Here is an 18,699-nt window from a genome sequence, read left to right as displayed (position 1 = left end):
TGCAATAAACATTTGAACATGAGTTGTCTGACTGAACTTGGTTTAATCAACTGTGTGTCTAAAACAACGCACATGTGCTGTGACGGCTCAACCACAGGAAGACTGGCCTTCAACTCAATGCACCACAACCACAAACAACAAGGTTTTGTTGTTTCCATGCAGTGACACCACCGGCACCTCCACAGCAGTGACACATCAGTGAGCTGCAAAATTACAAATGTATGTCGTGAAAAACACTGATCCTGCCTCCTCTGAACTTGACTCCTTTGACACCGACCACAGAGACACAGGCTCTGTTCAGACGTCCTGTCCTGAGATCCAATCAGAAGTGGTCAGTGTTAAGTTTGTCTCTTCACACCGGATGTTAAAATGTGTCAACAATATGTCTTCTGTCCCTAACACTTATCTCATTCTATCTTATCTTAAGATCTTGAATTGACTTAATTGAACTTATCTTGACTTCAGTTAGGTAATCTTAACATATCTTATTTTCTTATCACAACTTCAATTAGCTTGAAGTAACTTAACTCAACTTCTCATCGTCTTATATCTATCAGAGTGAGTGAGAAAGAGACAGCACTGTGTGGTCACAGCTGAGATGTGTGAGCATGCACAAGCACTGACACCCTGCTTGTTATTCTTAAACAGAGCTGGAGATAACATCTTCAATTTAACAAGTTCCAACCACAGGAAGACGGGCCAGCAGCCCAAGTCTACTGTATCAGAAATGTATTTCACATGTCTGGTTGTGTTTTTCTATAAGGTCCAGCTTACACCTCAAGTCTGAATACTGGCATTACGCAGCGGAAAACACTCATTTGTGGTTGAATTGTACAAAAGCATGTAGCATTTGCAACCAAAAATGAAAAAAACTCTTTGTATATTTCTCTTAAGTTGATGCAACATGCTTCCATAGAATTACATCACAAGAAGAGACCCCACCTTAAGTACACATTTGACTGGTCCACTCCAAACTGCTGGGGAATTATTATTATGAGTTGGCACCTCCTGCCGGCCATCAGTGGGATCTTTGGTTTCACCAGTGTCACGTGGCTGAAAAAAAAGTGTTTATAAAGTCTAAATGAAACCGTTTGTTCATTCTCCTCTAAAGGAGATGTTGCCTTCACCCACTCACTTGTCTCTGATGAGTGCTGCTTCTTGGTATGGCAACACTCAATCATATGGGCTATCTGTGCTTATGTACAGCAAAAGCAGAGTGATGTGTTCTGGTTTCCTGCAGCATCCAGATCCAGCGATGGATTTCTGGATTTCAGATGATACATTTGTGTCTTTCAATCAGCTCTTGCCTATTTTGGTTGTTTTTGATTACAATTACAATTGAACACCTTTACATGTGCTCATGTAGTGTGGTACACAGTGTTTCCAGGTCCCCAATATTCACAGATGTGACTAAATAAAACAAATTCTTAAAAGTCAGTGTTTACTTTTCTCACTGAACCACCTTGACAATTTTACCATTGTACTTATGAATTTCTTTCTATGATATACTTGCTGTTACCTCCCTGCTGTCATAGTAATGCGATCTACAACTTTATTAAATGCTCCATACACTTGCACCACCAGGCAGGTTGATGCCATGATGGCTGAGCGGAAACACAGTCACACCTGGAGCTCTTCTCATATCTGAAAACCGCAATGTTGAGGTACTTTGGTAAAAAGCGGACTAAAGAAAATGGGAAAAAGCTAATGCAAGACTACCTTGTTGGCCTGTTGATAATTATTGATATGTGATCATGTAGCTATAGTTTGAAATAGCCTATTTCCCTTTTCTTAACACACTGAGCTATTGCAAAAAGTCCCGGTATCAAGTTGATATGACCAATACTCCCATTGGTTCAACTTGCTATAGACAGTCAGAGGCATCGCACATCACTACTGCTTTGTGTTTGTGTGATGGTGGTGTGAAGCAGGATGTCCCTTTTTCTTTCAGCAGATCAGTGCAGGTTCTTTTTGTGATCAGACTACAAACATAGTTTAGAAACTTGCTCATGTTCCCCCGACACAGCAGGTTTCTTTATGCATCTCTCTGATGACACTAAGCCTTAAACCTCATGTTTAATCTTGTTTCTTAACTTCTTTTAACAATTTCCATCTAGTTTGCAGGATCTCTCTGACATGCACACCTTGTCAAAAGCTTTTTGATGTGTCAGCCCTTTGTGGTCCCGTCTCAGCACAAACACTGACTTTACTTGAGTTTGTGTACAGATCACAGACTGTACATAAAGATGGACGACACATCTCTGCTTGTGACAGTTGTACAAAAAAGAAGCGAAACTAGAAAACCCCAACTGTCCCCTTAAATATATCTGATTTTTGTCATTAAAAGCTGTGAATTATTCTCTGTGGAGATGGTAAAAATGTTGGAAACCAACAATTTATCAAAGTGATAAAAAAAAATTCCATGGATCCGCCCCTGATTCTGATCCACACCAAATTTTAAAGGATTCTTCCCTGATCCATAGCACAATTGTTTTTGTCTTTGATATATATACTTGTACATTTCTGTATTTTTATATTTGTATTATTTGTCTTGAAATTCCAGAAAGCTCATGAAAAAGTGTCAGCCTGAACCCGCCTCTTTACTCTGAGACCACTCAAAGGGAACACAGTTCAGTGACGAACATTACACAAGTGCTGCTCTACCGTGCACACGACGATGAACCTTCTATCAGCTTTACTCTGTATCCTAAGTAAGTAGATCTATTTTTTTCTCAGTATAACAACAGCCAACCTTTATGTTTTTGAATGGTTTAGATCTATTTTGTAGCTTTATTCTCCTTTAGGACCCAGTGTTTAGACAAAACAGTGGTTAGCCTAAGAAAGATAGAGAGACGCTCCACAAATTGACTAATGGTATGTAGCCACCTTTACTTTGAAAGTGTATAATACTCCTTTCTCCCCTGATGCATCAGGTAAATTGACAATAAATACATCTGACATTATCTGTGACCAGAAAAAACTTCACCCTGCAAGATTTCCCTTGCAACAATGTCTCTACCCAAACAGAAAAATGTCACAATGTTGTTTGTTTCAGGCTGGATCTCTGTCTCACGTTGCAATTTTCACTTTGTGGAGGTTCAGACTGGTGAAGAGGTCACGCTGTTGTGTACCAACTACAGCAGTGTCCTTTCTCACATATCCTGGTTCAGACTGGACAACAGATCCAACACCAGCCAAATCTCCTCCATGTTAAACCCTGACACAGATGCACAGCTCAGCAATGGATTTGAAAAAGAAAAGTTCAGCATGACGTCCAACGTCAGTACCCTCTTTCTCCAAATCAAACAAGTGGATTTATCTGACTCTGGACTCTATATATGTGGATTTACCAAGGACAGTGACTCCAAAAAGGTCCCAGCAGTTTACAGTGCAATATATTTGAAGGTTAAAGGTAAGATCGCTGCAGAGTTTTGTTTGTATTTTGTTTTAAGGGAAATAGATTTTTAAGCCGTCTTGAAATAAGAGCTGGTCTGAGCTAAATTCATGACAGTTCCCCAAAAAGGGAGCCAAAGCGTCTCGATTGCCACCTGGTGGTGGACTGCCATATAGGTCGTGTCCTCTGTGTTAGTGGATGGGACATGGATCAAACTTTAAAATTTTAAAATACACATCAAATTATATTTGCCTGCTTCTTTTATACAACGTTAGTAGTTGATAAGCAAATTATGTTTAGATCTAAAGAAATGTATCCTCTGCTGAAGGCTTTGTGATGGTGTCAGCATTTCTCTGCACCATAGACTGTATAAAAAGCTGGCTGCAATACAAGTCATAAACCCTGCCCACTCCATGTTAGCAAATGGGACATGGACCAAAATAAGATAGATGGATTTGGTCATTTGAGGTTGTTCTTATCACACTGATGCTCAAGGTTTTTGTTATTTGATGCTATAAAATAGAGGTGAAACGTAGGATGTTTTGGCTTCACGTCGTCCATCTTTATATACAGTCTTTAATCTCATCGCACAATAATGTATCTTTCTTGTAGAAGAGTCTGATGCACAAGCAAATCTGACCATCAAGACCCTCATGGGCAGTTTGATTGTCCTCCTCATTATAATCATCATCGTTCTGGTTCTTAAAATCTGGAAACTTCATCCAGGTATTTATGTGTTTTTACTCCAACTTTGCTGATACAACGCTTCCTGATTCCTGAACAATGAACTGACCACATGTATTGTTTCTGTCATTCAGGACATAATGAGGCGCAGGATCCACCTCACAATACGGTAATCAAACTTGAACCATAGATTAACATTGATCCAAGTCCAGTCTTTCAGTCATCAAGTAGTGGTTTTATGAAATGTCACACAGACAGCTCAGTGTGAGATGAGTAACTGAATACTTCCATTTACAGAATATGGGCTTTGGTGACCTGAATTATGCAGCACTGAGTTTCCCTTCAAGAGCAGAGCAGAGCAGAAGGCCTGCTGGAAGAGGAGAGCTGGAGCCTAATGTTGTGTACGCCACCACCATGGACTCAAGAAACCACTGGAACTGAAACTCAGAGAGGAACTGAGGCTCTGTCGTCAGTCTGCTTTTGGGATTTTGTGCTGCCACAATTTAAAATCTTACTTAAAGTGAAGTCTTTATCTTCTCATTGTACATGTGTATCTTGGTGCAAAAGAAATAAAGGCAAAGGAAGGAAAAGGTCTTGATGATTGTCCAGAGTCTTGTTTTAGTCATGGCCTCCGGGGGGATGTTCATAGAATATTCATATATATATATATATATATATGAATATTCATTATCTCAAGGCACTTTGCATATAAGCTCAATCCATCGTCATGACCCACAACCACCATCACAATCCACAGGTCAACTTATAGTTTGGGGCAGATGGAGGTCTGCAGTGCATCACTTGTTTGACAGGAAGCGACAGTAGGTCAAAGGTCAAAGGAAGCTGGCTCATCACGTACAGTCTGACTCTGACTCGTTCACTACTACAGAGTCTGCTCCAATCTCCCATCATATCTATGTAATGACATCTGGGGGAGTGATTAAGTTGGACTTCAAACAATAACTGTTCCACTGTTGCAATAAACATTTGAACATGAGTTGTCTGACTGAACTTGGTTTAATCAACTGTGTGTCTAAAACAATGCACATGTGCTGTGACGGCTCAACCACAGGAAGACTGGCCTTCAACTCAATGCACCACAACCACAAGCAACAATGTTTTGTTGTTTCCATGCAGCGACACCACCGGCACCTCCACAGCAGTGACACATCAGTGAGCTGCAAAATTACAAATGTATGTCCTGAAAAACACTGATCCTGCCTCCTCTGAACTTGACTCCTTTGACACCGACCAGAGACACAGGCTCTGTTCAGACGTCCTGTCCTGAGATCCAATCAGAAGTGGTCAGTGTTAAGTTTGTCTCTTCACACCGGATGTTAAAATGTGTCAACAATACGTCTTCTGTCCCTAACACTTATCTCATTCTATCTTATCTTAAGATCTTGAATTGACTTAATTGAACTTATCTTGACTTCAGTTAGGTAATCTTAACATATCTTATTTTCTTATCACAACTTCAATTAGCTTGAAGTAACTTAACTCAACTTCTCATCATCTTATATCTATCAGAGTGAGTGAGAAAGAGACAGCACTGTGTGGTCACAGCTGAGATGTGTGAGCATGCACAAGCACTGACACCCTGCTTGTTATTCTTAAACAGAGCTGGAGATAACATCTTCAATTTAACAAGTTCCAACCACAGGAAGACGGGCCAGCAGCCCAAGTCTACTGTATCAGAAATGTATTTCACATGTCTAGTGGTGTTTTTCTATAAGGTCCAGCTTACACCTCAAGTCTGAATACTGGCATTACGCAGCGGAAAATACTCATTTGTGGTTGAATTGTACAAAAGCATGTAGCATTTGCAAACAAAAATGAAAAAAACTCTTTGATATTTCTCTCAAGTTGATGCAACATGCTTCCATAGAATTACATCACAAGAAGAGACCCCACCTTAAGTACACATTTGACTGGTCCACTCCAAACTGCTGGGGAATTATTATGAGTTGGCACCTCCTGCCGGCCATCAGTGGGATCTTTGGTTTTATAACAACAAAATGTCCCTTTACTGTGGCATCATATATTACACATTTCCAAGCAAAAAACTTAGGAAATGTTAGTGTACAATTAAAAAAGATATTGGTTATATTTGAGTAAAATAAGGTTTATCAATGTATTCAGGAAAGTTCTTATGCATCTGCTATTATTAGACAATTTTGGGAGGGGAAATAAAAGTTGTATCTGGTATAATTTCAACAGTACAGAGAACCATCAAGTCTAGATATGATTTTTTATAAATGAATACACCATCCTGGCCCTGGGGTAGAAATAAATCAACTTTTGAACTGGTGTTGAAGACTCAGGATTTGAGACACCTTAATCTGTATATAATGCAGGGCATTGATAACAGTAACTACTCACAGTTTAAATGGCAGAATATTAGTTCAGACAGACTCCATGTTATTGTTGTAAATGTTTTATTCATGCAGGTCAGAGTCCAAAAAGGCAATACAAAGCAGAAATATCAACTTCTCACCTTTGTCCCAACTGTGAAATCAGTTCAGATACTAATTCCATTGCATTTGATTTCTTTCCTGATTTACAAAGGCTTTATCAATCAATCTGATTATGTCTGTAAAACAAAATGTAGAAATCCTTATGCTGTCAAGTCCAAATCTCATCTCTAGTCCTGTTTAGCCAAACCCTAGCTGTTCTAAAAGCTTCTCTAATTATCATGTTGAAAACATTTGCCCAAAAAATTACTGATCTTCAAATCTGGAAGAAGGGCTGTCAATTAACTACAAATGTAGCTCAGAATTATTCACTCCTGGCTAACACTGTCAATACACAGCCGACTTACGACTGAATGGATGTTTGGGTGCAGGCAATGGCTAAACACCAGGTGACACTGTCTTCCTGGAGTTGCAAACTCTGCAGTATATATATACAGCAATGTCTACCTATAAAACAGTCATATGTGAGCATGTACTGACTATCAAGTAGTCCTTAAAACCCTGGACTTACCTGTTGACTGTGAAGGTCTCCAGCAGCCTTTGAGGACATCTCGCCCCACATTCAGGGGGAACTAGTCTCGCCTGTGGCTGGAGTGTGTTACCACTGTTATGCACTTAAGCTAAAATGTTTCAGTTTAGGGCACTGAGGTGGGAGGGGGGGGCGGGGCGAAGGTAAAAAGGTGCGCTGCTGAATGATCAGATGACCAGAAAAGATATTCCTTCACTCTACGTGACGATTTTATTATACGTCAGAAATGAACGGATGATCATAGAATTCGTATTTTTCGAAAGATCCTTGCTGAGGATTTGACTCATTTCAAGCGGTCACACTGAGGTGTTTTAGCGCAGAGCATGATTTTGAGCACATCTGTGAACCACATTACTGCACAAATCCGTTTTATTAAAAAAGGTCGACAGTGGACAGGTACATATGAACGCTTTTTTTTGTTAACTACACCGTTAGCTCTTTCTTTTCACGTGTCTTAGCAGTTTAGGTTTTCACAGGATCGCCACATGGAGATTTAGTTTTTTCGATGGAAAGGTTTAGAATGATGGAATAAACGTAGATTTAATACCAAATATGATTCAGTTGAGTTTACAGTCACATGTATCGCCTAGAAACTGCTGCTGAAATGGTTCAGCTGTCTAAGGTTACAAACCACATCAGAACACTAATTATTCAAACGTAAAAATACAATAAAAAAAATATTTACGCCTAACTCAGACGTCAAGCATTAAAAATACTACAGCACAATGACAAACTAAAACAATCAGGGGGGAAAATACGACTGTAAAAGTTGTCCCAAATTAATTAAAACAAAAACAGACGTGGGCGTCGACAATTTGGTTCCTCCTGTGAGCATCTCAGGGGAACGTAACGCGCTCAGCCGCAGACAGGAAGTGGATAGTGTCACGTGCATCAGGAGGCGGCGAGCGGCGACGCAGGCGAACGACGATCCTGGAAAAAGAGCAAATGACACAAAATGAACTGTCTGCAAATGTGGATGTAAAGCCTGTTCCATCGTAATGGCCTGCGTGCTGTCTTTTCTCAAGATCTGTCTCGTGACCCTTTCTTCAGCCACCCAGATTCCAAAGTGGGGCGTCTGCCTTTGTCGGACGGAGCCACACATTAAAACAGGTATTAACTGAAAGTTAGCGCACAGATGCGCATTATCAACGGATACTTCGTACGCTTGCTTTTTCCACAAGATCTGGAGCGTGTCGGACAGGTCAGGCTGCCCCTGCCTGTACAGAGACGAAGTGCATTTTCAGGAAAGAAATGAACACCAATCTACCTCAGACCTATTCTCACCTTCACATGTCGGGGCCTTGCTTAATAAGCGTAGCGTGCAGGAGGTGGCGGGGGCAGTCGCTCTGCGTAGGGATCCCTGGCACGTGGAACTCCGTATGCCGGGACGCGGGAAACCGGAGAGAGCCGGGAGCGCTCGTAGGAGTAGCCATTACTGGCAGGAGGCATTGGCGTGTTAGGCGCTCTCCTCAGGGGGCTGCGATCTCGGGCGTAGTACGAGGATGGAGGAGGCGGGAGAGGCCGACGCTCGTACGGGTCAAGCGACGGGGTCATAAGACGGTCTCGGACGACGGCTGAGGGGGGAGGGGGAGGAGGAGGGACGCCGCCACGCTGATCCTCATAGGAGGCGATGCCATACGGGCGGGCTCGGTACTTCTCATAGTAATCTACCACGCCATATCTGTCCCTCTCGCCATCGTACGGACGGTCGGGATAAACAGCTCGTCTAGGGGGAGGGGGCGGCAGAGGAGGGGCTGGGTAACCTGGGGGCATATGGCCAAGGCGACCTCTCATGTAGCCAGGTGGGGGAGGCTCGTGCCTCTCTCCTGGATAGCGTGGGGGCCAGTAGCCACCTCTGTCTGGGGGAGGAGGGGGGTAGTCCTCCCGTTCGTCGTGTCTGGGACGGCTCTTGGAAATCTGGACATGGATGCGTTTGCCTAAAAATAACGACAATTAATAAAGAAAATAAATCATCAGGAGTAAAATAAACACAATGACATTGACTTGTATCATACAATGTCATTAGCAAACCTTGAAATTCAGTGTTGTCCAGCCCCTTGATGGCATCCATGGCCTCATCGGAGTTTGACATGTGTACAAAAGCAAAATTCTTGACAACAGCACACTCTGTGACCGTGCCATACTCTTCGAAGAGAGCGCGGAGCTCGTCATCAGCTCCCTTCTCTACGTTCGCTACGTGCAGCTTGACCGCGGCATGGTTCTTCCCGTGGCTGGCTTCCACGTTGATTGGCGTGCCGTGAAGCTTATAGAGGTGCAGATTTTTGATGGCTTTGGTGGCTGACTTGCGGTCATCCATATGGACGAAGGCGTAGTTCTTGATGATGGCGCATTCTGTGACCGTGCCGTACTGTGTGAAGAGCGCCTTGATTTCTTCCTGGTCCGCCTCTCGGGGCAGATTCCCCACAAAGATTTTCACCATTGTTAAACCTGTACCAGGGAAATACAAAGGAAAGTGTCTATATTTAAGAGTGAAGACAATTGTTACAACGAAAACCTAGTTAAAATCGAACACATTGATCTTTGATTGCATGTCTACATGCTTTTCTAGGGTCAGATTCCACACAGACATGTTCACCTACATTGTAAACACAAGAACATATAGAGAAAACTGTTTATATCTATAGGTGAAGGGAAAGTGGAACATTATTCAATCTTAACGTGTTAATAGTTGAGTACACCGTTTCACAGTGTTAAAAGATGCCTTATTGATTGAACAGGCCTGTCTACTGCAAAATGGCTGACAACGGTGTCTCTAACAGCATTTCATCCCTAATTTATCATATTCATTTGACATTCCAGCATGTGTATCTCATTTGATGCCGTTAAAACACCACGAAGCTCACGATTAGCTAAATAAACACCACCGCCGGTTGGAGTTATTCGCTGGAGCTAGCTGTTAGCTCCGGTTAGCTCGCCGGGCAAGCCACGCTGTGACACAAAGCGCCGCCGACGAGACGAAGCAGCGCGACGGCGAACCCTCCCCGCACCGCGCGGGCGAGCGGGGAGCTCAAAAACACAGCGCGTTCCATTCAGAACATCCACACAGTTCACTTGTGTTACCTTTTCACCAGGAAGCCTCAACAAAGAGCTCGACCTCCTTTCCAGAGATTTCCTCAGACCGACTTCCGCTGGGCTGCGTTCTGTGGTTTTCCCACACGCTGCGGCTTCCGGTTCTTATTGATCATCGCTGCTTTTTTTTTTTTCCACCCCCGGCTCGCAACCACAGCGCCCTCTACCGTCCAGGAGGGTAATCATTAAAATAGCGTGTTCCGTTTTATTTTATGTCTGCGAAAATAACTAGTTCACACATTTATACCACGTGCTTAATGTCCATGTGACTGAAAAATAAATAAAAAACACCATATTACCATGAACCTGTTATGGTCCCTTTTATTTGTTTTTATATTTTATACTTATTACTGTTTTTGCTACATTTTTCACAAAATAGAATATATTTAATATTTATACCTTTTCTCCTTATACTTCTTTAAATATTTTTCGTATATTTTCTTATATTAAGATTTTTAGTGTTTGCTGGGGAGACCGAGAGTATGAGCAATTTCAATTCCTCAATATTTCTGTCTATTTTGATGTAGCAACTGAAAAAAATAGAAACACACTTTTCCATATGAACAGTATGTTTAGTTTTAGTTTAAAGTTACATTTTCCTTTTCGAGTTTAGGATTTTATTATATATTACTGGCATAATATAACTGACTATCAGCACAGCCGTCTATCATCTATAGGTCTGACTATCTATCTATTAATAATAATGGTTCTATTAACAACTAGATTGTAGGGACATCTAGCGGTGAAGTGTCATGTTGCAGCTGAATACCCCTCACCATTTGATTAAAGATTTACAAATATAACTCTATGACAAACATCCTCTTGTAATCCAGCACAATAAGAAACCTTACACCCCGTGATGACTGTCTGTGCTGCTGCTTCAGGTTGCGTCATCGCGGAATTTTCGGTGCTGCTGTGTTGCGTTCAGGTGCTCGTCTTAAAGTTGTATGTTCGACCACTGAGATACGCTCATGGAAATGTAATCAGAAAAAGAAAAAAAACAACCAATAAACACAAAGTTAAAACTCAGTCCAGTGAGGTTTCCCTAATCATGAGGGTAGTTTTATATGTGCAACAATTACTTTTGAGTGATGTTAGATAGTGTGTGCTTGCGTCTTCGGCTTGATTTTATTGTCCTAACACAAAAACAAATAAACTTGTGCTTTGTAACTTTGTTTTGAGAAGTGCGATATAAATAAAGGTAGTACTACTCCTATTATTTATGTTTACAAGGAGAAAAGGAAAAAAATACACGAAAATGTTCCTTTTCCTTTCGATTCACCACTACTTTACTTCATCAACTGTGAGAATCCGCACTTGAATGCAACTTCCTTATGGGTCTTGTGAGAGGCAACATCAGTCTTCCTGTTTTCACTCAGAGCAGCAGCACCATTAGTTAGTCAGTTCTCCTGAGAGCAAGCTGCGTTTGATTGTGTGGAAGGGAAATCACGTTTCAACACTCAGGTAAGGCTCCTAACAGGGGTTTATGTATTTGTTCCACTTTTTGTTTTGTTTGACTGAAAAAACACCAACTTTCACTGTGTTCTCATGAGGTTTCTGTCTTCTGTGCCAATTGTATTTTATCAACAAAATGTCATTTTTCCCAGCAGCCATTTTTCCACCATGAATGTGTCCCAGACAATGGAGACAGAGGAGGATCTCCTGACTTGTCTCCACATCAAGTTCTACCACCCTCAGCAGAGTTGCAGGGGCCTTTATGGGGCACTGCCTCTGGGGAAGAGGAGCAGACACTCGTCAGATGAACCTCTCAGGCTGGGCCGGGATGCCCAGGCCTGCACCTACGCCCTGGTTGACCCTCGGGTGTCCCGGAAACAGTTTGTCCTCTTCGCCTACCGCACACCCCAGAGCCTGGACATGCAGTTCACCATCCAGAACCTGAGCCAGAAGGGGAAGCTGTCAGTCAACAGCTCTAGTCTGGGCCACCTGGAGAGGGTCGATCTCCCAGACAAGGCCCTGATCCGTTTCGGAGAGTATGAAGTCGAGATTATCCGGGAGTCAGGCGAAGCCAAGGGCAGCTTTGAGGTGGACTTTGAGGTGCTGGCCGTACCTCCATCCAGGGAGACGTGCGTGCCAAGTATGACACCTGTCATGGACACAGGCTCATGTGTGACGAATGGTTTCACTTCTGAACTCACAGCACTTGGCCCCCTGGAGACTGATGAGACTCTCATGTATCATTCATGAGATATTGTAACGTGCTTTTACTTGATTATTGGCCAACATTTGAAAGCAATGCAGATTGCTGTGTAGTTGTTACATTAGATTGCATGCAGGCTTGTAGCTAATTCCTGTTTATAATGTGAAACTGTTATGACTTTGTGCTCTTTTCTCCATGTCTTTATACATCATTAACAAGCTGTGACCTTAATAACCCCTACTTTTTAAAATGAATGCAAAGAAGCACCTCACAGTAAATTTGTTTTTCAGTAACATACTCTTTGTGGGTGTTGTTTTGAAATGTTAAAAATTTGCCACAGGTTTGGAATTTCTGGGAAACTCCCAGTCTCACAATCGGGAGGTGTTTGATTTTTCATCAATCCAAAACACACAAAATACAAATCGGTTAAACTGTTTTTGGTCTGAGCTCGGGTTACAGCGCAAAGCTTCACTTCTACTTTGAGCAGAAAAGTTGAGGAACCCACTGCACTTTAAGTTTCATTTAATGAAGGAGGTATTCAAGTATTTTTTCATATAATACAATATCAAATCATGAGTAAAATAAAAAAATGACAGATCATTTTATGAGGGATTATTTTCAGATCTATACATTGTCTCTCTTGCATTATTTGCTGAGATTTCTAATAAACTGTGTTTTTCAGACCATACTTTTTTATGGATCTTGACCTATGACCTCTGTTCCAAAAGTGAATCATCTGGATTTACCCTGAGAGGCCAAACATGAGCTCAGAGGCGGAATCAGACGATCTCCTAAAGTCCACAACCCTTTCCCCCTTCTTACATCATACACTCTGATGTCTCCCCCTCCTACTGACTAACTTGTATCCTCCTTTTAGTCCCACCCCCACCCCTCCAGGGAGAATGTTAAGAAGATGAGTCAGAGTTTAGCGCACATCATTGGGGAAGTTTCATGCATGAGCTCTGTGCCAAGAGGGGAGAAAAAAAAAAAAAGTATCGTGGTTCCTTCCAGCATGTTCCAAAGTGAAAACAATTATTTGAGCTTTATTTTTCTTTTCAGAACAATGCGAGTTAAGCATCACAACAAGGTAATCTCCAGTTCTGCTTCAATTTCTATCCCTTAATTGTTTCTACTGAAGTCAGGAAGATTTTGACTACACCTTCAACTTGTTTAACTTCTGACATATTTATTTTAAAGTAGGAAAATAAAATTGTATTCCAAATAAATATGAAGAAGAGTTGTCAGTGAAGAGGAACGCAGTTCTGGTTGTGCACTGTGGGCAGGGAGGGGGCTCAAGCCGCTCCGACTCGAGCGCCCCTGGTTCTCAGACGCTGACCGAGTGGATGGAGATTTTATGTTGGACCAGGACGAGGCTTGCCTTGGACCCCCTGTTCCTGGACAGTCCAAGTCGAGCTCATACATCCGTGGCCGGTTACCGTTTTCGCACACAGCCAAAGAAGACCATGTGAGGCAGCTTCACCGGGGTTGTCCGTGGCGTAGATGACTCCATCACCGCTGTCTGCACCGCTGTCACATGCAGCTTCTAGGCCTGCTGTGTGGCCTCAGCTTTGGATGCAGACGCTGCAACACAAACCTGCAAAAAAATCTGATCCACAGAAATATTGTTGTACCTTCAGCCGTGGCGGGAGCCATTTAAAACAAAGAATGCTACAAACATTTGTGTGCGGCTGCCGATGCACAGTAACATCAAATATTCGGTCCACATGAGATATTAACCTGTAGGTTTGAGTCCAGTCCTGTTATTCTGGCGTCCTCAGGTGATGCCGCCACGCAAGTTTTCTTCTTCTTCACTCCAGCTCACCAAGAACACACCACACCAATTCCACTTCCTGAAAAAACACATGGTCATTTAATGGAGGTTTGTAAAACACACCGACTTCAAGGTGAATGTTTATTGCCTTACCTTTGACCACAGGGCCGTCTCATCCAATAATGTTCAAAACCCATTAAGTTCAGTGGAGTCACTTCAGGACGCATGAGTCACCACATTAGCAGAGAAAAGTCCTGTGAACATAAGACACAAGGTCAGTGATCGCACACAGACAAAAATCAACAAATATATTTTCTATCGTTCCCTTATCCCCTCCTACCCATGCTGCATGACCATGTTTTAAAAATGACCAATTAAAAATAAGCACCAGCCATGTTATCAATACATCAAAACTGCATATTTTCAAATCTTTGACAGCAACCTTACATTCTGAAGCATTTTGTTCCACTAAATCAAATATATATTTTATATAGTATAAATATATTAACAGTGTGTTAAAAATAATCAAAGACCACATTTTCCCCACTGTTTAAATGAAGACTTTGTGTTGTAATATTTAGGCAATTAATCAGTCCTTTGAGGGGGGGGGGGGGTAATAAATAAATCACATTTTCAAGATTAAAAATATGCAATTTTACATTTGTAACTTCATCAAGAGTGTGGATGAGTGCACTATGAATCCATGAGCAATATATTGAGTAATAGATCTTAAACAGTACCGTTCAAACAATATCTCCCCCTTCGTCAGGATGCAGGACATCTTCCGAGGATGACTTACCCTGAGCTGGGATCTCCTGCATAGAGTCTAACAACCTACAAAGAGCACAGATACTAAGATACCAAGACTGCATGCAATTTGTGATACATGGAATGAATGTTGAATGCTAAGAGTTAAAGACGGTGGTGAAGTGTGTGCTGTGTGAAATCAAGGAAATGGAAGACGACAGAAAACATGGGCCGGCGCACAGCTCTGTTAGTTGTTTTACTTCTGCCTGTGTTACAATTCTTTTCTTTTGACTTCTACTTGCTGGGACCTAACACAGGAGTCAATGGATGCACCATCACAACTTCTGTGTAGCAACAGGAAACGGAAATTAGAGTCAATTTTAGTCTCTCGTAGGTTTGAGGAGCAGTGAACAGATTTCATCAGCTGACTTAAGGGAGGTCAGACTCAAACGTTTGTTTTTTAAACTGGCAATGACTCATAACTGAACAATTGAGCCTCGGTAGAACTGTTTTCTACAATCATGGTCGCTGAGGAACACACGCATCATCACAGGGTTTCACTGGAATTTATGTTACGTAACTTTCCATCATTTTCACTGATGGGACAGAGAGGGCATCATGTGACAAGCTGATAAGTCAAGGGTGTGGAGAACGAAACTGAAGCGTGTTCTGAGTTAAAGCGCGTGGCTATCACTATGTGCATCTGCTATCGGCCTACCTGGGGTGGAATAATTTCACAGTTAATACGGCATTTTTGGTTTCAGTTGTTTATTAAAAAGCCTTCAGAAGAAAAGCAACTTGTAAAGTAAATAAAATCATACATAACGGTGCTATGATTCTGTTTTCGCAAGAAAAGATGAACACAAAGTGTAAAAAGAACAAAAACACACTGAATCTTTTGATTTGTCATGCTAACATGTGTCGCAACTTTTTTAGATTATTGTACAGCCTGCCACACCAAGTATTATATTAAAGCACTTCTACGCTAAATTCTTTTTAACGATTTTTGATGACCATTTTGTGATAAACCACCAACGTTAGTCTGAACACAATAATCTTCCCTTATTAAGAAAGTTTGTCACAGTTTCCCAGAGGCCTTGTCCATTTAGAGAAATTGAAAGGCAAGAGTGTTTGCAGTACTGCATCACACTGGCGTAGACTAAGCACCTTCCTATTCTGAAAAACACTTTAAGGATTTGAACAGTGAAACAAGCAGAGAAACAGGAAAAAAAAAAAAAAGCATAAACAGCTCTGAAAAATACGTGAACTGTAGACATGTAATCGTATGTTTTTAAATACGGGGCTGTCCGCAAAACAGTATCTTCCAGTAAGTCTCAGGCGAACGCAACGCAATCCGCCATAGACGAGGGGGATGCATAGCGCCACGTGCATCAGCAGACAATGACGATCTTGTCATATTCTAAACCTGAAAAGAGAGCACACACCACATGTCAAGGAGCGCGTTTTACTCAGGGATCGCGCAAGACTGATGTTTGAGCAGATATATTTTAAGATTCTACCAGCAATGTTGGATGGTTGTTTACTGATTGGCTGCGCTAGATCTGAAGGACTTAAGAGCTCTGCCCGATGGTGGTGATTGAAGACGTGATTCTACTCTTCTATGTACGGATTGGGCTCCATTTATTTCTACACACTGTCATTTGAACAAGTATGTCATTTATGTCAAAAATATATGAAAATAAAATGCCCGCCCCCTCCTCTCACCTTGTATTATACTCTTGGGTGCCTAATAGCCCGCATAACGAGGTTGTGGTGGTGGCGGGGGAGGCGCTCTCTCCATGAAGTCCCTGGGACGGGGAGCTGCGTACATCGGCGCTCTGGGCATCGGAGACAGCCTGGTCCGCTCATAGGAGAAGCCGTTACCTGCGGGCATAGCAGGCGGTGGGGGTGCTCGTCTGATGGGGCTTCGGTCTCTGGCCATGTAGGAGGGAGGAGCATATGGGGGCTGGTGCCGCTCATACGGATCAATAGACCCCATTCCAAGACGTTCTCTGACCAGCGCTGAGGGAGGAGGTGGAGGAGGGGGGATAGCACGCCTGTCATCGGCGCCACTAGGACGGGCTCTGTATTTCTCATAGTAATCGACCACCCCGTAACCGTCTCGCTCACCGTAGCCACGGTCGGGGTACGCCGCTCGTCTCAGGGGAGGGGGCGGCGGAGGCGGAGGAGGAGGGTAAGCAGACATGCGGCCCCTGTAGGGAGGCTCGGGCCCCATTGCTGGGTAGCGAGGAGGATAATAGCCTCCTCTGCCTGGCGGAGGTGGATAGGCCTCCTCCTCAGGTGGCCCTCTGGGTCTGCTTTTTGATATTTGAACATGAATGCGCTTTCCTGAGTGTGAGAGAAACACAGTATCCCTCAAATCTCAAAGGCGAAACAAAAAACCACAAATGATGGTAGCACATCATCTTCACTTACCTTGAAAGTCTGTGTTATCCAGACCTTTGATGGCATCCATGGCCTCGTCCGAATTGGACATGTGCACAAAGGCAAAGTCCTTGACGATGGCCGACTCTGTGACTGTGCCGTACTCCTCAAAGAGGGTGCGGAGCTCCTCATCGAATCCCTTTTCGACATTGGCAACGTGGAGCTTCACCGGCCCCTGGTTCTTCCCCCTGCTGAGTTCCACATTGATGGGCCTGCCGTTCAGCTTGTAGAGATGCAGCTCGCGGATGGCCTTGGTGGCACACTTGCGGTCCTCCATGTGGACGAAAGCATAGTTCTTGTACTTGGCACATTCTGTCACCGTGCCGTACTGCGTGAACAGAGCCTCAACCTCTTCCTTCCCAGCGTGCTGAGACAGGTTCCCGATGAAAATCTTCACCATGGCTGCTCCAGTGGACCTTTGCAAAAGGGGCTGAAGACAGGGGGGGGGGGGGTTAACACAGGCCACCATGTATTGCACAGAGGAACCACAGAGAGCAGATGGAGACTGGATCACGTCATGATCAGGAAATAGAAACCCAGTACCTGAGGCGACTGAAGGCTAAAGAGCCACCATAGGGAAACATTACTCAGTCCTGTCACCACAGACCGTGTTTACTTCCGCTGTTACTCACTTTTAACTTTGAATTCGGGTCAAAAGCAGCTGACACAGACAAGAGTGGAGACGAGAGACGCTCTGTGCTGTTACTTCCTGGACCATTAGCGCAGCTGCTAGCCGGGCTCGGTTCAGTTCAACCGTATCTGCTAGCGAGCTAACGTTAGCTACACAGCCATTTTTGTCGCGTGCGACGGAGCTAAACAAAGTCCAGTTCAGACACAGACGCCGCGCGGGACTCTCGCTCGCAGACGCGTGGGAACACAGCTTCGATGTGAGCGACCCGAACGATGGAAGGCGAGAATACTCACTGCTCGTGGAAGGCGCCACCGCGAAGTCGAAACCCCTGCTGTCACAAACAGGAAATACCGGCTGGCGAAACGCGCGCAGCGAGGGATCCGATTGGTGGAGGGACACGTCGGTTACGGAATAAGGATTGTGATTGGGCGAAGAGTGAGGGAAGGGAAAAAGGCATGTTTTTAAAAAGTTGTGTTTCTGGATGAACCTGTTTCTTCAAAAAGTTCGTCATCAGTAGAGAACGAAATGAAACGTGTCAGTGGTGAAGCTTGTTCCGAACACATTTCTATCTAGATATTAATAATAATAATTCATAATAATAATAAGTGACATACTCAATCTGCACATATGTACACATTCTTTGTAATTGACGAATACATTTTATTATGAAATTGATTGAACATTTCAGTTTGAATGAATAAACAACTTATCAGTCTTTGCACAATTTATTTTTGTAATGTTTTTTTTTCTGCTCTCACATTCATCTGCATCAGTCC

General features: G+C 43.0%; 4 protein-coding genes across 12 annotated transcripts; 2 read left to right on the top strand and 2 right to left on the bottom strand.

The window, feature by feature from the left end:
- Positions 1-2,592: 2,592 nt before the first annotated feature.
- On the top strand, positions 2,593-4,672 carry LOC138406590 (uncharacterized). Its single transcript, XM_069519156.1, has 5 exons — positions 2,593-2,711; positions 3,056-3,412; positions 4,007-4,120; positions 4,213-4,247; positions 4,376-4,672. The coding sequence occupies exons 1-5, from the start codon at positions 2,678-2,680 to the stop codon at positions 4,517-4,519; spliced, it is 684 nt and encodes a 227-aa protein (XP_069375257.1). The 5' UTR covers positions 2,593-2,677; the 3' UTR covers positions 4,520-4,672.
- Positions 4,673-7,268: 2,596 nt separating this feature from the next.
- On the bottom strand, positions 7,269-10,300 carry LOC109644621 (RNA-binding protein 4.1-like). The gene is made up of 4 exons (XM_020110044.2): positions 10,163-10,300; positions 9,113-9,529; positions 8,366-9,018; positions 7,269-8,011 (listed from the first exon to the last, which is right to left on the bottom strand). Exons 2-3 carry the CDS (start codon positions 9,519-9,521, stop codon positions 8,387-8,389), a joined length of 1,041 nt encoding a protein of 346 aa, XP_019965603.1. The 5' UTR covers positions 9,522-9,529; positions 10,163-10,300; the 3' UTR covers positions 7,269-8,011; positions 8,366-8,386.
- A 1,162-nt stretch (positions 10,301-11,462) lies between these two features.
- On the top strand, positions 11,463-13,017 carry tifa (TRAF interacting protein with forkhead associated domain). Of its 2 annotated transcripts, none has more exons than XM_020110042.2 (2): positions 11,463-11,635; positions 11,779-13,017. In XM_020110042.2, exon 2 carries the CDS (start codon positions 11,795-11,797, stop codon positions 12,374-12,376), a length of 582 nt encoding a protein of 193 aa, XP_019965601.2. In that variant the 5' UTR covers positions 11,463-11,635; positions 11,779-11,794; the 3' UTR covers positions 12,377-13,017. The 2 variants fall into 2 exon arrangements, with proteins under 2 accessions (XP_019965601.2, XP_019965600.2); XM_020110041.2 differs by having other exon boundaries at positions 11,487-11,635; positions 11,782-13,017.
- A 327-nt stretch (positions 13,018-13,344) lies between these two features.
- On the bottom strand, positions 13,345-18,346 carry LOC109647235 (RNA-binding protein 4.1-like). 8 transcript variants are annotated; one of them, XR_011239910.1, is made up of 7 exons: positions 18,217-18,346; positions 17,284-17,722; positions 16,573-17,196; positions 14,841-14,934; positions 14,254-14,354; positions 14,067-14,179; positions 13,345-13,935 (listed from the first exon to the last, which is right to left on the bottom strand). XR_011239910.1 is itself a non-coding variant. In XM_020113012.2 (4 exons), exons 2-3 carry the CDS (start codon positions 17,690-17,692, stop codon positions 16,595-16,597), a joined length of 1,011 nt encoding a protein of 336 aa, XP_019968571.1. In that variant the 5' UTR covers positions 17,693-17,722; positions 18,217-18,346; the 3' UTR covers positions 15,599-16,273; positions 16,573-16,594. The 8 variants fall into 8 exon arrangements, 3 of the variants coding, with proteins under 3 accessions (XP_019968571.1, XP_019968572.1, XP_019968573.1); XR_011239913.1 differs by having other exon boundaries at positions 17,925-18,221; XR_011239909.1 differs by having other exon boundaries at positions 14,254-14,934.
- Between the last annotated feature and the right edge of the window lie 353 nt (positions 18,347-18,699).

Source organism: Paralichthys olivaceus, chromosome 22 (genome assembly GCF_024713975.1).
Source record: "Paralichthys olivaceus isolate ysfri-2021 chromosome 22, ASM2471397v2, whole genome shotgun sequence".
Lineage (NCBI taxonomy): Eukaryota > Metazoa > Chordata > Actinopteri > Pleuronectiformes > Paralichthyidae > Paralichthys > Paralichthys olivaceus.
Note: the sequence above shows the minus strand (reverse complement) of the source record. Positions and strands in the feature narration are given on the sequence as shown.

Bases quoted from the DNA above. Each gene is read 5' to 3' on its own strand.
- LOC138406590 (XM_069519156.1), top strand. From the start codon at position 2,678: ATGAACCTTCTATCAGCTTTACTCTGTATCCTAA. The intron at 2,712-3,055 runs GTAAGTAGATCT...TGTTTGTTTCAG, and splicing joins AGCTTTACTCTGTATCCTAA to GCTGGATCTCTGTCTCACGT. The intron at 4,121-4,212 runs GTATTTATGTGT...TCTGTCATTCAG, and splicing joins AATCTGGAAACTTCATCCAG to GACATAATGAGGCGCAGGAT.
- LOC109644621 (XM_020110044.2), bottom strand. From the start codon at position 9,521: ATGGTGAAAATCTTTGTGGGGAATCTGCCCCGAGAGGCGGACCAGGAA. The intron at 9,019-9,112 runs GTTTGCTAATGA...CGTTATTTTTAG, and splicing joins GGACAACACTGAATTTCAAG to GCAAACGCATCCATGTCCAG.
- tifa (XM_020110042.2), top strand. From the start codon at position 11,795: ATGAATGTGTCCCAGACAATGGAGACAGAGGAGGATCTCCTGACTTGT.
- LOC109647235 (XM_020113012.2), bottom strand. From the start codon at position 17,692: ATGGTGAAGATTTTCATCGGGAACCTGTCTCAGCACGCTGGGAAGGAA. The intron at 17,197-17,283 runs GTAAGTGAAGAT...TCTCACACTCAG, and splicing joins GGATAACACAGACTTTCAAG to GAAAGCGCATTCATGTTCAA.